Raw genomic sequence first — 15,877 nt, forward strand, 5'->3', positions numbered from 1 at the left:
TAGCAATGTTTTCTAACGTGTAACCCCCGCCCCCCCAGGTGCACAGGGAAGTTGTTCCAGCACACACTGTCTACGCTCTAAACATTGAGAGAATCATCACGAAACTTTGGCATCCAAACCACGAGGAGCTGCAGCAAGACAAAATCCATCGCCAGCGCTTGGCAGCCAAGGAAGGACTGCTGCTGTGCTAAAGTGAGGATGGCCGGCGTCGAGACAGGCTGTCATTTTGTGAACTCGGCAGCAGGGTCTCCTCAGCTGTGCCGTTACGAAAACTGTCAAATCTTGCATCATTGTGTCAGCATTTCAAGGCAGAAATGTGTAATATGTGTAACCTTTTCCTATGGAAATGTGACCCAAGGGTAGTACATCTTGTTTGCTACCATGAAGCTGTAGAGTCAGCCCAACTCTGGGTTACTCTGACTGCTTGGGGCTGCACTGCTCCAACTGCATTTGAAAAGGAATGGAAGTTAGACTTTGTGTCGTGTGTAGGGAAAAATGGGAGTGGCAGGGGGAGAAGGAACCATTTATTTTTAAAAGAAGACTGATCCACATTTTTATTTAGTGGGTGTGATGGATCTGTGCTGGCAAACAGCCTGCTTCCATAGAGGACCTGACAAGAGTTTATGACTATTTGCCACACTCGCCGATGATTGTCCGGGTTGCAGCCTGAACCACTGTGCTTAAAATCCAGGTGAAGAAACATGCCTGTGGCAAAATACTTTTCCTTTGGTGTAACTAGGACTTCCCTGTGAAGGGGAGAAGTCTGCTCCCCACTGCCAGAATGGTTGTCATGCGTTCTCCCTCTCTGCGCCCAGTCAGTGTCACCAGGGAGAACCCAGATCCTGCCCTTGTCCAGTGGTGGAGGAGGCACAGACTACAGAAAGAGGTGGAAGGAGTATGGAATGTTGCACTTGTCAAAAGGGCAGATCCAAAGCCCAGGAAGGTCAGTGGGCTTTGGGGCAGGCCCAAAGTGCAGGTGCTCTGCTGTGGCAGAAAAGGCTGTTCTCTGAGAGTGCCTGTGGTGTAATCACACTAGTATATAGCTTATCAAGGTATGTTCAGAACATGTATGAAGTTGGAAAAGCAGTGTCTCTTAGTACCCAGGGCTTGATCCAGCTCTCCATGAGCTCAGTGCAAGTCTTTCTCTTTATTTCATTGGGAGCTGGATTGGACTTCTGGGGAGTCAAGACACCCAGGTGAAGATGAGTATAGTGCCAATGTGGACCCTCCATTTATACCCTGGCAATGTCCACTTCTGGATCTGGACTATGAGACTGTGACACCCAAATGAAAGGGCCTGTGATTTCTATGCTGAGAGGGGAAAGCTGTTTAAAACTCACTGAAGTATAGAGCCAGTCTTTCAAACTGGTGGCAAGACTGGACTGTGTTTGGGGCTATAGCCCAATAAACCCAAATCAGTGCTGTTTTACCCATTCAGAAAACTGGACTATGGCGGCTTCCTGTAATGCAGTGCTAGGAGGGAAGGCTGAGGGGATGTCTACACTGGAACTGGAAGGTGTAATTTCCAGCTCGAGGAAACATCCGTGCACCAGTGCACTAAAAATAGAAGTCACACCGCCCCACGTATGTACCTAGCATCTCAGGTGGGATTGTAGTCAGGATGGCTAGCCACTCATGCAGCGGCAGTTGCTACACTTCTGTGTCTAGCGTGCTAACTCAGTCAGAGCTAGCACAGGTATGTCTGCTCAAACTGGAAATTACACCTCCAGCTCCCCTGTAGACGGACGTTAAAGGGCTCCCTGTACCCACTCATTTTCCTCTCCTCAGAACACGCTTGTACTGGGGCAGCTGTAATTTGTTTCCCTAGAGTACTCAAAACACAGAGCCCGTCTCCTTCTCTCCTCTGACTGTCTTCCCTATAATTGATGAGGGGCTCAGATCCCTCCCACCCAATCACTGACCTATCAGTTTGCCTATGCTTCCAGGGAATCCCCATAACAAACAATAGGTTATGGTTCTGGAGGATCACTAATGTAGCAAGATGGCTCCCCATTGGTTGGTACTTCCTGTTTTTCTGAAGCTTCCCGGGGGAAGGGAGGTGTGGAAGTGTACCATGTATGATGGTGTGAGGGGTAGTAAGGTGGAGACTGCAGTTTGTATCCAGTGGCCCAGGATGAGAAGGACCCTAGTGGGTTATGAAGCCAATTCCAGGAGGAAGAAGCAGCATGAGGGACCTGGTAAAGCACTTGGTCACTAGTAGCAAGGACCCTGCAATAGCAGCTCCACAGCCTCCTAAAGTGCAGCAGAGTCTGAGCATATGTGGAATCTGGGAGAGGACACAGATTCCCCACCCCCGCCCTTTCCCAGCACCCATTTTTTCTTTCTTCAGGCATATGTAGCAAAATGAGCCTTAAACCCCACCAGTTTGAAATCCACTAGTTTTAGAAGGCAATTCTTATAACCAAGACTGAACTATAATACTTACAATATATACTAGTGAGATCAGCAGGGCACCTGATGTACTACTGGCTTTGGGGTGGGGGTGAGGGATTTCCCAGCTAGTCATAATGCTTTGATATGGAATGAAAACATTGTGTGTTTGCTAGAAATTTAAATAAGCAGCCTCTAAAACGTCATACATTTTTAAATAAAATGCCTTAGTGTTGAAATATAATATGCATTTGTGTGTGTTTGTATGAAGAGCATGCCATGTATATGCTGTGCAGAACCATTTATTCTCCAGTGCTGTGTAATCTATTCAATGTAAAAGAAAAGGCGTTGAAGGAAACTTGCCTCACTGGGCTGGATTAAGGAAATGCCTCCATTTTCCCCATCTGTAAAATGGAGGTGATGGTACTGACCACCTTTCTGTAACAGAATTTTAAATCTACTGATGAAAAGCGCTATAGAACAACTACATGGTATTATTTTATTACAGTACCTGTGGCACATCCCCATAGCCCTGCCTCCATACTGGCCCTTCCTCCCCCTGTGGCCCCTCCTCCTTGGTTTGGTTGTGACAGGGGTCACCCACAAGGGCATTCTCTTGGACGGTGTTGGGGTGAGTAGCTAGTGCCACTAGTTGACAGTAGTCTATCATTTGGGCAGACTTGGCTGTCAGCACTGGCACATTCATTCACCATCAGCAATTGCCTGGCTAGTATCCAATAAATGGAACAGGTGACCTTGAGCAGTATAGTTTTTCCAAATTGGAAGTTATGTACTCGATGTGACCACCCTTGGAAGAAGCAAACTATCGTGTCTCGGAACTGTTAGTGGTGACTTTTGTTGTGACTTATGACAGTTGTCAAATTTGGGGTTATTTCTCTCATCAGCAGCCCATAACAAAGGAATTTCCCAAATTTCAAGAATGTGGATCAAAATGGCACTTGATTGGTTGGGAACCCAATGGTCTTTTGGCTACCTCTGAGGGAAGGCCCAAAGGTCAAATTTGTTTCTTTGCCCACCACTTTTTGTACTGAATGTCATTTGGTCACCTCTTCACACAGGACTCTAGCATATCAGAATGCTGCTGTGTTGCTGTAATAAATGCAAAATCATTTTCATAGATTCATCTGCATCATGGTGTGTTTAAAGGTTAGAATGTACAAGACACGAAGGAGGAAGTTTTAAGCATGAGGTTTAATTTATAAGTGGAGAGGGAAGCTAGAGCCTTGTGGGAGGAAAGTTGGGCCTAACACTGGAGAGCAGGTACTCTTGAGAGAAAGTAGCTCCTGTGCCTTGGAGCTATTCTGAGGAAGACCATTTTGCTCTCCACCATTTAGAAACAGCCACTTGCTGCCCGTAGCACCATTTGGCTTCCTCCACTGCCTTGTGCCCACCTCCTGATATTCTGTGCTGTCCCAATCCCCATCCCCCAAGCAGTGAGACTCCATCCCAACTCATAGATTGCACAGCCAGCATCTTCAGGGAGGTTGGGGAAAGAGGCTGTTTCTTTGTCCATAGTCTAGGCTGTTCTGGGGCTGTGTGTTCACGTTCACACTTCCTATCTCATTGCAGGAGCTGGGAAATGCCACATGTAACACTAACTTTAGAAGAAGACTGTCGGCAATTTACTACAGAAATAAAAATCTTAAATCAAATGGCAGCCAAAAGTGGGATTCAAGCTGCTGCTTCCAGATTTCTGTGCCCTGATCAATTCTCTCACTTCTACTAGATGGCAGAGACTGGCAAAGATTCAAAGAGCCGCTTATCCCTCCCCTGGCTAACGGAAACTGGGACCAACCCACATACCAGCAGGGCCTACAGATGAAGATGCTGCTGCTTTCTTGACAGAATACCTAAATCTAGCACTTTGCAACCCCTTCCCTGAAGACAGAGGGAGGGAGAGATGGTGCTCACAATGCCGTAACAGTCATCACATGACTATGCAGGCCTTTAGAGCACTTAGTCAAGATTACCCAGCAAAGAAAGGAATATGTAGGACTGAGATCTTGCATAAAAACACAATCAAAAACAAAATTCCCTTGGGTTTTTTTTTTGTTTTTTTTGTTTTTTTTAAGTATGAGTCTTACTCATATCTTAACCTATCCACAGTAATGCTCAAAGAGAGCCAAAGCCCGCGCTGAGAGGAAGCCAGTTGTCCAGCAAAGCCAAATTTTAATCCGTTTTGATTTTAACTTCTACAAGGCGCCCATGATATGGGGGGAGGGTGAACTACGATTCAGCCATGCTGCTTAAAAGAAAAATGTCTCAAGAAAATGATATTGAGCTTGATTCTCTTGGTTGTGAGGAGTCTTAACGCAAAGTCAAACCCACACCAGCTTTTTCACAGGGGCCACAAGTGGTGATGTTTGCTGCCTTTTTAAGCAAGTATGACAGACTGAAGTCCTGCTAGTTCAAATCCCATGAATAATGCTGAAGAGAGCGAGGAATGATCATACTTAGCCCCAACAGCGCTTTCCACAGTGTTATCCCCCCGCTACCAGTGGTGGAGAATGGGGCAGATAGAGGTTAAGTGACTTGTCCCAGGTCACACAGTGACTCAGTTGTGAAGGCTGGATAAAGGTCCCTCCAGGTTTAGTGGCTCTCATCTCTGTGCCAACTACACTATTCACTTCCCAAAAGCTTTGCTAAGGCTGCTGCTTAATAGCCAGAACTTGAACATTAGAAAGTAATGAAACCTTCAGGAAGGCTCTCCCTTTGTATCCCTAAGAAGAATGTTAGCATTACCAGAAGCCAAACCACAAACTTATGTAATGCAGGAAACACACCCCTAAGGTAATGCCTCCCACACAACACACCCAGACACCCTTGCGGAAAGAGGTCTTGAAGAAAAAGCAAAGACGGAGTACTTCTGTGTCCCACACACTGACCCCTTGTGCAGCAGGACTTTGATTTGCACTGCTCCAAGTCCCTCCAGGCTGAATTTTTGTTGCTACTCCACAATTGAGCTTCCTGTCTTGAAATTGCTTTCAGTTTTGAAATTGAGTTTGCAATCAAAACGTCTAATAATGTGGCTAATTTTCTAATGGGTCCTTGTTTGTCATTGCGCCAGGAATATCAACTCAGACGGGGAGAGAAAAGGTGGAGGAGGTAATATCTTTTTATTGGACCAACTTTGGTGAGACACACACAGTTTTGAGCTCTCCAGAGCACTTCTTCAGACACGTGGAGCTAGAAGGCTTGTCTCTTTCACCAATCAAAGTTGGCTTAAGAAGATAAAATCCCACTCACCTTGTGTCTCTCATATCCTGGCACTGACACGCCTATACCAACACTGCAAACAAATCGGGGGGGGGGGGGGAGGAAGAGGGGGAGAGAGTGAGAGAGAGTGTGTGTGTGTGTGTGTAGTTAACAACAGAGGTCAAAGAAGTAAATGTCATAACCTTATCCAGATCTACTCTCTCACAATAGAGTATGCAACATTATACAAAGTATAAGTAGCCTTGCCTTGTGCCTACATCCTTAGTCACTTTCCATAGCAGAGGTCAGAGTCTTGTGGGGTCAGGGCATGGTGGTTACAACAGAGAGCAGAATTAAAGTTCTAGGGGTATAATGAAGCATTACTATAACTGCATTGTGTAAGTCTGTAATTAATTTTTTGTAACACTAAATGATAAGGCAGATGAGACCATTCTGATCATTGTCTCATTTCTTGCATAATACAGGCCAGAGGATGTCACTTAGTAATTTCTGCCAAAAAGGGAATTATTCTGTCACACAGTACAGGAACTTGATAACTTCTGGTTGAGCGAGGCATGTATCTTTTTAAAAGATATCCAATCTCTGTTTGAAAAACTCCAAGTAACAGTGCCTTTATATACCACATCCCATCAGAATATCTTCTAATGGCTAACTATCTTTGTGGTGAATGTTTCTTAGTTTCAATTTGAATTTTTTTTAACTTCAGCTTCCAGCCTTTGCCTGCTAGACTAAAAAGATGCCTAAAATCAGATATCTTGTTGTAGACCAGGGGTCGGCAACCTTTTTGGAAGTGCTGTGCCAAGTCTTCATTTATTCACTTTAATTTAAGGTTTCGCATGCCGATAATACATTTTAACTTTTTTTAGAAGGTCTCCTCTAGAAGTCTATATATTATATAACTAAACTATTGTCATATGTAAAGTAAACAAGGTTTTCAAAATGTTTAAGAAGCTTCATTTAAAATTAAATTAAAATGCTGATCTTACGCCGCTGGCCCGCTCAGCCGACTGCCAGCTTGGGGTTCCATTCACCTTGGCCGGCAGCGGGCTGAGCGAGACCTGCAGCCAGGACCCTGTCTGGCAAGGGGCTGGCAGCCAGAACCCCAGACCAGCAGTGGGCTGAATGGGACCGGCGGCTGGGACCCCAGACCAGCAGTGCGGGGCTCAGCCTACTGCTGGAATGGGGTTTAGTCTGCTGGCTCCTGCCAGCCAGGGGCCCGGCTGCCGGCTCCACTCAGCCTGCTGCCAGTCTGGGGTCCTGGCCCTGCCCACATGGAGCAGGTACCTACCTTCTTCCAGTTTTAGCCCATTCTTTTCCTTTCTCTCTGCACTGAGCTGAGGGTGGGGATGCACTGAGCACAGGGCTGGGGGTGAAGGAGTGGGCTGGGGGTTGGGATGTAGGGTCTGGCCAGGAGCTAGAATGAGGGAGGGGGCTCAGGGTTGGGGCAGGAGGCTTGGATGTGGAGCGCTTACCTGGGCAGTCCCATTTGGTGTGAGAGGTGCAAGTGGGAATGTGCTGGGGAGGGGTGCAGCAGCTTCCGTTTGGTGCTCGGGGTGGGGATGTGGGAGGTGCAAGAGTCAGGACATGAGGTGGGGGGGCTGGGTATGTGAGGGGGATGCAGGAGCCGGCATGGAGTGTGGAGGAGTTGGATATGCGTCAGGGGTCAGGGCAGGGGGCCGGGTGTGTGTGAGGGGGGTGCAGGGTCGGGTCAGGTCACGGACCTGGGGGGTGCAGGGCTCAGGGCAGAGGGCTGGGAGTGTACGTGGGGGTTCGGGAGTCAGGGCAGGGGGCTGGGGCTGTAGGCTGGAGTTGTGGGTATGCTCCCAGCCCCCTGTCCTGAGTGGCTTACAGCAGGGGGCTGGAGGCGATATGCCCTGATTCCATCCTCCTTCCCCAAGGCCCCGTCCCCACCTCTTCTCCGGAGCACTAGCACACTGCGGCTGTGGTTCCCGCTCTGCTTCTCCCCATCCCTCTCCAGGGCCATCAGCTGTTTGGTGGCAGGGAGGGAGAGGAGGAGGGGCAGGAACCCAGCACGCTGAGGGAAGAGGGAGGGGAGGTGAGAGCTTGGCTGCCAGTGGAGGCTGCCCTGCAGCAGCAGCTGGCAGGACCTAGCTTCTGCCCCTGCCCCCACAGGAGAGAGCAGTGGTCGGGGGGCAGAGAAGAGCAGGCTGGGCCGGGCAGGATTTTTAATGGCACTCTGCTGCCTGCCGGGGGTCCTGGCCGCTGGCCCTGCCCAGCCTGCTGCCGGCCTGGGTTTGGGGCTGGGACCCCAGCAGTGTGCCATTAAAAATCAGCTCGCTGTCTTTGGCACACGTGTCATAGTTTGCTGACCCCTGTTGTAGACGGTAATACAGCCATCTCTTAAACTCCTCTTTGCTATAACAGATTGAGCTCCTTCAGTCTCTGCTGTAAGGCTTGTTTTCCAGACCACAAATCATCCTTGTAGCTCTTCTCTAAACCCTCTCAATTTTTTCCTTTGTGAGCATAGACATGATGCGCTATCCAGTGCTGTATTCAAAGAAATATCATCTCCCTATTCCTACACCCTGTTCCCCTGCTTATACAGCCAGTGATCAGACTAGTAATTTTTTCCCACAGCATCAAACTAGGAGATCGTTATTATTTATCTGCGGGGGTGGGTGGCACCTAGGCACCCTCTCCATAGAGCTGGATCCCATTGTCCAAGACACTGGACAGACATATAATGAAAAGTTTGCCCTGATGAAGTTACAATGTTTGTTTGGTTACCTACTATGGCCCGTAAGTCTTTTTCAGAGTCACTGATACAGTCCCCTCTCCTGAAAGTATGGCTGATTGAATAGGCTCTAAGGGTAATAGTAGAAGCTCTATATCAGACTGGATAATTCTAGCGGTGATAACAGTGGAAATCTTATATTAGAGTGAATGGAGAGACAAGCACCTGTCAGGGATGGATTAGGTATACTTAGTTCTGCCACAGTGCAGGGGAATCAGGGTTTCTCAACCTAAGGCTTAGGACCCAAAGGGTCACATGGCAGCTTCTGTGGCTCCTTGTCCCATAAGGCTGGCTGGGCTCGCTCCCTGCTCCAGGCCCTGCAACCTCTGGGGTCCCAGCATCATTCACTTTTGGCCCAGGGTCATGACAACGGGACTCCAGGTAGGTCGGATTTGAGTGGGTGGCCCTGCAAACCCACAAACTAGGTCACAACTCCACTCACACAAATTTGGTCCAGTCAAGGGGGTGGGGCCAAACCTGAGCAGTGATGTAACCCTGGAGGTTGCACCACTTGGAGCGGAGAGCCAAGCCCAGCCAGCCCCACAGCTCAGGCCCTGAGGTCAGTAAAATCACTTTAGTGGAGTGGAAGACTGAGTAGTTCAGCAGCGATGGGAGAGGCCTGAGAATCAAAGGGAAGCTGTGTTAAGCATATGCTGTGGGGAAGCAGTAAAGGAGGCTTAGAGGTAGGAAGCAGCCAGGAAAAGAGCAGCATGGCTGAAGAAGCAGACTTAGCTCCATAGTACATGGTTCCTGGGTCAGAACCCAGAGTAGCACGTGGGCCTAGGTTCTCCTGCCAGCCCCTGAGGAAAAGCACTCCCAAGCAGCTATGGAAGAATTATTTTTTGGATATTTAGCTTGGACTTGCAGTTGGATTGCTTGTTCCCCTGGAAGGGGACAGAACTTTGTTTTGGCTGGAGGGCTGGGCCACGGAAGTCCTGGCAAAAAGCAGATGGCCAGCAGGAGGCACAGGAGAGGAGCATCACACTCTGACCCAAGAGGGTTCTATGGGTGGTGAGTACACCACTTACAGGACCATTAGATCATCTGGGCTAATCTTCTGTCTATCACAGGCCATTCATCACACTTCTCCCAGATACCCCTACATTGAGCCCAAAGACTTTAGTCCTCAGGAGACTAAACTATTGTGGCTGCAGGCAGAAAACAGGAGCGATTGGGTGCTCCAAGGCCCCTGCAAGGGCAGGGCATTGATTAGGTGAGATATGGCCAGGGAACCCAGCAGGTGACCCATGCTGCAGAGCAAGGCAAAAAATTGCCAAGGTTCCTGCCAATGTGAGCTGGCAGAAATTGCTTCAGATCTGACAGTCAGTGTGAGCATGATACAACTTTTAGGACAGGACAGTGAGATGCTGCCCCCTGTGTCTCCCACCCTCCCCTTTTCAGTGTCAAACTTGCCAAAGAAGCCCAAATGGCTCTTTCTGCCCGGTCTCCCACGCTGTGCTCTCCATGTAGTGGCTATAAATGGCCAACAGCTGGCGCCAGAGCACACGTTGTAAATTGTAATAACTTCTAGGAATTAGCTCTGGGACTTCCCTTCTCTTGTATTCCTGTGGGCTGGGGTGTGAAGGTGTCGTGTTTTGGTTTCAAAACCTGGATTGTAAAATGTTGAGAATGAGCTAGAATACAGGGCCTGTTTGTTAATAGTAGGGCAGCAGAAGCATAGACTGGTTCTTTCTCTGGTCAGTTCATTGAGGAATACTGAAATATTAACTGGAACAATTTACTAGCGATGCAGCTGGTGTTCCATCATTTGGCGCCTTTACATCAGGACTGGACATCTTCCTAAAAAATGTGCTGTAGCTCAGCCAGAAGCTCTGGGGCTTGTTGCAGGAATCCCTGGGTTAAATCCTATGTCCTCCTGTGTTAAGGTCAAGACTAACTGATCGTAATGAGCACTTCTGGCCTTCAACTATGAAATGTGTGTCACAGAACTCAAAATGTGACCATTTCTGCTTTTTGTTGTCAAGTCAAAGCTGGCTTTGTTTTTCTGAATATTTCAGGCTGAAATAGGGCCGTGTTTGGTGAGCTGGTTTTCAAGCCAAGTTGGTTCACTGTGAAAACAGGAGAAAAATCATGATTGTGAAGCCAAAATGTTATGTTTTGGGGGTGGAAACTGCTAAGATGAAATTGCAGAAAGTGTTACCCATTTCACCTGCCCTTTGTGCAGGGGAACTGCGAAAACCCTCTTGTCAACACAACTGACCTTTAGGGCAATGTGAAAGCAAATCTCTACTTAACTTCTTGTTTTTAGCTGAGTCTCTCGCCCTTTGCCTTGTAAACTGAAGCAAACTGACCTCTAGGACTGAAAGCAGAACCCAGCTGAGTTCCACCTCTGCCTCCCAGAGGTGAGAGGGAAACATCACAATGCCAACCAGAATCACAAAATGCAAAATAGGGTGTACACTTATTAATAGTTCCCTTTCCTATCTAAGAAATTGTTTCTCCTCAGCTGCCCCCTCAAAATCCAGTCTTTTTCAGAGCTCGCTGGCTTACCAGGTTCCAAACTTTCATGAGAATATCTTCGCACCCCCCACCACCGATGTCTCCTCAGTGAAAGGATACGGTGTGCTTTCCCTACCCTCCATTACACTGAACATCTGTATTTATTCAGAGACAGGGTGATTCTACCTGTTGTAATGTTCTTTTCATCTCCAAGTGGTTTTGATTGCAACTGTCAGATGGTTTTCCACTGAAAATGCTAGATCACTGAGTCTTGCACTCCATCACTGGCTAAACACAGTGGGGTGAGAGCTGCCTCCTGCCTGCTTGGGCCATCACCAAGACACATTATCTTCTGGTGACTAAGTTTTATTCCAAGTCCATAAATACATTATTCCTTAAATTATATACATACATACATCTCTCCCATTTATGAACCTTGACAAGTTACAAGCTTTCTGTAGATATTTTGTACATTCTTAATGGATGAAAAGTCCATAAAACATGTGTGATGGGTTGGGTCACAGAAACCCCCTTGGGATTGCCACTTGATGTGCTGAGGCTACCTCTGAGCCCATTTTCCCTGGCAGCTTGGGACTTCAGTACTCTGTCATGTTGAGCCAGACACGCCAGCCTGCTACAAACATGGACCCAGGTCTGAACCATGTCCCCCAAAAGAAGCAGACTTATTTGAAAATGGCTTAGAAAGTGCTACTGTCTCTAGCACCCAGATCCCAATGGGATCCAAACCCCAAATGAATCCGTTTTACTCTGTATAAAGCTCACACAGGGTAAACTCAAACTGTTTGCCCTCTGTAACACTGATAGAGAGAGATGTACAGCTGTTTGCTCCCCCAGGTATTAATTACATACTCTGGATCAATTAATAAGCAAAAAGTGGTTTTATTAAATATAAAAAGTAGGATTTATGTGGTTCCAAGTAATAACAGACAGAACAAAGTGAATTACCAAGCAAAAGAAAACAAAAACACACAAGTCTAAGCCTAATACAGTAGGAAACTAAATGCAGGTAAATCTCACCCTCAGAGATGTTCCAATAATCCAGCAATCACTCATACCCCCATAGTTACTGTCCTTTGATCCAGTTTCTTTCAGGCATCTTTTTGGGGTAGAGAGGCTATCTTCTGATCCAGCTGAAGACAAAATGGAGGGAGTTCCAGGGCCTCTTATATTCTCTCTCTTGCGTCACATCACAGCCACAAGATAGGGTCTCTAGCCACCTGAGCAAGTCATATGTCTATGAATGATTCAGCTTTTTGCAAGCCGACGCCATTGTTTACATGTTAGTTTGAACGTTCCTAGGAAAGCTCAGATGTGCTTTGTCCATTGTTAGCTAAGCGCTCCCAATTATTTGAATAAATCCTTCACACCATGTTGACAAAATCTGTCTGATGTGCTTCCTACAGCAAACACTTAAAATACAAGCATAGAGCCAATGCACATAACTTCAGATATAAAAATGATACATGCATACAAACAGGATGAATACATTCAGTACAACACAACCTTTGCAAAGATACGTTACATGGCATATCTAGCATAAAACATATTCCAGTTATGTCATATTTACACTCATAAGCATATTTCTATAAAGCATTATGGGATGTAACGGTATAACATGGGGTTGGTGTAGTGCGTTTGTCAGGTCTGAGATGAGTTGTTTGCAAAGAACAAGGGACCCTTGGCCAAGGGGTCTCTGTCAGCCATCCTGCTGTAGAAGCCCAGTGGGAACAAGGCAGTGTAGTTTTATTCTAAGGCCAACCAGAGGTGGGTAATTAACAGTGCTTATCTCCCCTAGCTACTTTACTGTAAAAACTGCAGGTCCGTTGCCTCCACTAGAGTTTTACAGCAAGAGAACTATTGCTTCAGCTACGTCGCTGTAACCCCCCCCCCCCCCTTTCTGGAAATGGGGACGTGGTTGAAGCCAGGGGCTGAACTTTCTGCAGCTCACTCAGGGAGCTGCCCTGCTGTGGGTGGGCCTGCAGTTTCCATGGCAGCAGCCTCAGAGGGGATTCACCTTGTGCGTCTGCCTCTCTGGGAGGGAGTCATGTTGTTCCCACGCACTTTCCTGGCATCTCTTCCGACCAGTGCCTACATGCACAGACTAGAGTCCTAAGAGCTTTAGTGGGGGAGAACCTGAGGCTCCATTTCCTGAACTCCCACAGAAATAGGAAGCCCTGGCTGTACCTTTCCCCACATCCATTATGGGGAGATCACCACCAAACCCAGGGGGGATCGTCTTCTTAGCTAGCTGCCCAGTTAGTCCATGAGCCAGAGGGGAACTGCTCCCCATCCCTCCAACAACATGCCACAGGCTGACCTACCTGCTAGCACCAGTGCTGGAAACAGCCTCAGTAGTACCTCCGCTGGCAGAGGGGTTGTCCTGTCCGAGCCATTGAGGGAAGCCAGGCTGGGCTTAGGGCTGGCGGGGAGAAGACAGGTGCTATGAGCAGTGTCCCCCACAGACACCGATGAGGAGTCAATGGAAAGGAAATACAGTCTCAGGCTGAGGCCCACTGTGCTGTCACTTCAGGAGGGTTGTGTCAATATCTCACTGGGGTGGGGGTTGGGGGTAGAAGGCAGGAAAGCAGATAAACAGCATATGGGAGCTGAACCCAAATCCTTTCCATGGAGAGGGGTTGGTGCCACCAGCCCGGTGCTCCTATATAGCGTGGCTGAGGAACTATTGCTGCATTGTTGCAGGAAGGCTCCCATCTGTAAAGTAGGACAGCACAGCACTGGGAGAAATGTTGACAAAGGTCATTGAGGTGAACACCTTCTCTTTATCTAAAGGTCACGGGGTTTTCAAGCCCATGGAAAACCTGGGTTTCAAGGTTTACCTGAAAAATCTCCCTGCAGTAAATACCATGGATGTGACTACAATCATGTCACAGCAAAATTAGTTAGGCCCAGCCAGGATTTGATCTGGTGGGACCGGGGAGGGGAAGCCTTGGAGTATTGAGCCATCCTTGTCAAGCTGTCCTGCAGTGACTCCAGAGTGTGGACACCTACCTCAGTGCAGACTGTCAGGAAACAGGGCACAAACCCTAATAGGCTGTGAGCTCTATACTTAGATTTAATCACCCCATGATCAAGTGTGAACTCCTCAGGCACTATAACATCCTTAACATGGAGTCACTCTGATCTGTCCTGTCACCTAGGCAGGCCTGCATTTGTGATAGATGGTCCCGTACACCAAGAATCACAACAATATTCAAAGGACCAGCCACTTACTCATAAGCAGATTGTTAAGGGTTAATGTCTCTTGTACCTGTAAAGGGTTACAAACAGGGAACTGGACACCTGGCCAGAAGACCAATCAGAAGACAAGATACTTTTAAATTTGGGCAGAGGAAAGCTTTTGTGTGCGTTCTTTGTGTGTTGTGTGTTCTTCTCTCGGAGGGTCTGAGAGAGACCAGACATTACTACAGGCTCTCTAAGTTTCTTTTCATATAGTAAGTAAAAACAGGCGGTTTAGGTTTTTGATTGTTTTTACTCTATTTGCAATTGTGGTACTGGCTGGTTAACTTTTATATGTGTAGTTGCTGGGAATATTCTGATTTGTATTGGTACTGGGGGGAAAGTCTCTTTCTGATGTCTGTAAGCTATAGGACCCTGTAATATTTACATCTTGAAGTTACAGAGATAATTATTTACTTTTTCCTTCCTTTTATTAAAAGATTTTTTTTTTTTTTTTTAGAGAACCTGATTGATTTTTTCTTCCTTGTTTCCCTTGTGTTATTCCAGGGGATTGGGATAACTCACCAGGACGGGTGGGGGGTGGGGAGATGGGAGGAGAGCATTTCACACTAATGTCTCTCTCCTCTCTAGTGACTTCCACTGCTATGGAGGCTTACAATGCAAACACTTAAATAGTACCTTATCACGCAGGCTACCGAAGTTTTAAGTGAGATTAATGCAGGCCTCAGTTTGCAAGCATTCAATGAAGTCTATAACATTATGCACATTTTCATAACTCTAAGAGGTATTTTAGCAATGCTAACACACAGGTGAGCCGGACTCATTCCAGCCATGTATTTGTCAATGTTTAGTTCAGACATGGGGAGCCTTGGCATGAGCTGGCACCTGGTTTGCCAGCATCACATTTTCCAGTGCAAAAATGGTGTATGAAGGGGTGTCACCAACATTCCTGAATATCCCTCAGGGTGTCCCTCTTCTTGACACTACCTTTTCTTCCCCCTTGATATGGATTATTTCCATGTCAGTCTTGCAGAGCTAGCCTCCAGGATAATAATTTGGAATTGGTGCCTTTACCTCGGTGCAGCCATATCAGTGGGAAGTGGTTGTCAGAATGTTAAGTTGATTGTACAACTAAGGTTTAAATTGCTTAACAGCCCATACTATGGCATAACATTCCTGCCCAATGACAACATTGTTCTGTTCACTGGGGGGCCAGTCTTTTACTCAAGAAGACATGTCCTTGAAGCCATTCTCACAGGCTGGAGTCCATACCACCCTGTCTGGCTTCCTCCTTTTTTTTGTAAGGTCTCTTATAGGGGCCACAATGTCACTAAATCCCTTTATAAACGTTGGATAAGAACTGGCCAGGCCAATAAAGGGTTGTTGAACCTGCTTGTTGGTTTGTGGGGCAGGCCAATTTCAAATGGCTTCTACTTTTAAAGGCTCCAGACGAACCAACCCACGGCCCATGCTGTGCCCAAATAAACTTCCTCAGTTCTCCCCCTTCCCCCCACCCCTTGCATTTGGTCACTTTGGCAGTGAGGTTGGCTTCTCTAAGCCTCTGCAATTAGATTGCCATATGGTTCAAGTGGTCTTGCCAGAAGTTGCTAGAGATAGTAGAGTTGTCTATGCCAGGGCCTGCGTAGGTCTGCAAACCCTGCAGCATTTCACTGACAAGCCTCTGACAGGTAGCTCCTGCATTAACTAATCCAAAAGGCATAACATTAAACTCATATAGGCCAGATTCAGCTAGGCAAACTGACTTTTCCTGGGCATCCACATCTAAGGGAATTTGCCAATCTTGCAAGTCAAATA

At 47.2% G+C, this 15,877-nt stretch overlaps 2 protein-coding genes across 2 annotated transcripts in view; one reads left to right on the forward strand and one right to left on the reverse strand.

The window, feature by feature from the left end:
• TADA1 (transcriptional adaptor 1) overlaps positions 1–2,635 on the forward strand; it is a 28,183-nt gene extending 25,548 nt beyond the window's left edge. Inside the window, exon 8 of the mRNA XM_050963350.1 lies at positions 39–2,635. Within this exon, the coding sequence (XP_050819307.1) occupies positions 39–191 (153 nt within the window). The 3' untranslated portion in view covers positions 192–2,635. The remainder of the gene's footprint in view (positions 1–38) is intronic.
• Positions 1–15,877, reverse strand: part of SUCO (SUN domain containing ossification factor) — a 900,323-nt gene that overhangs the window by 276,853 nt on the left and 607,593 nt on the right. The gene's annotated exons all lie outside the window — the stretch shown is intronic.

Source organism: Gopherus flavomarginatus, chromosome 7, assembly GCF_025201925.1.
Source record: "Gopherus flavomarginatus isolate rGopFla2 chromosome 7, rGopFla2.mat.asm, whole genome shotgun sequence".
NCBI classification, from domain to species: Eukaryota; Metazoa; Chordata; order Testudines; family Testudinidae; genus Gopherus; species Gopherus flavomarginatus.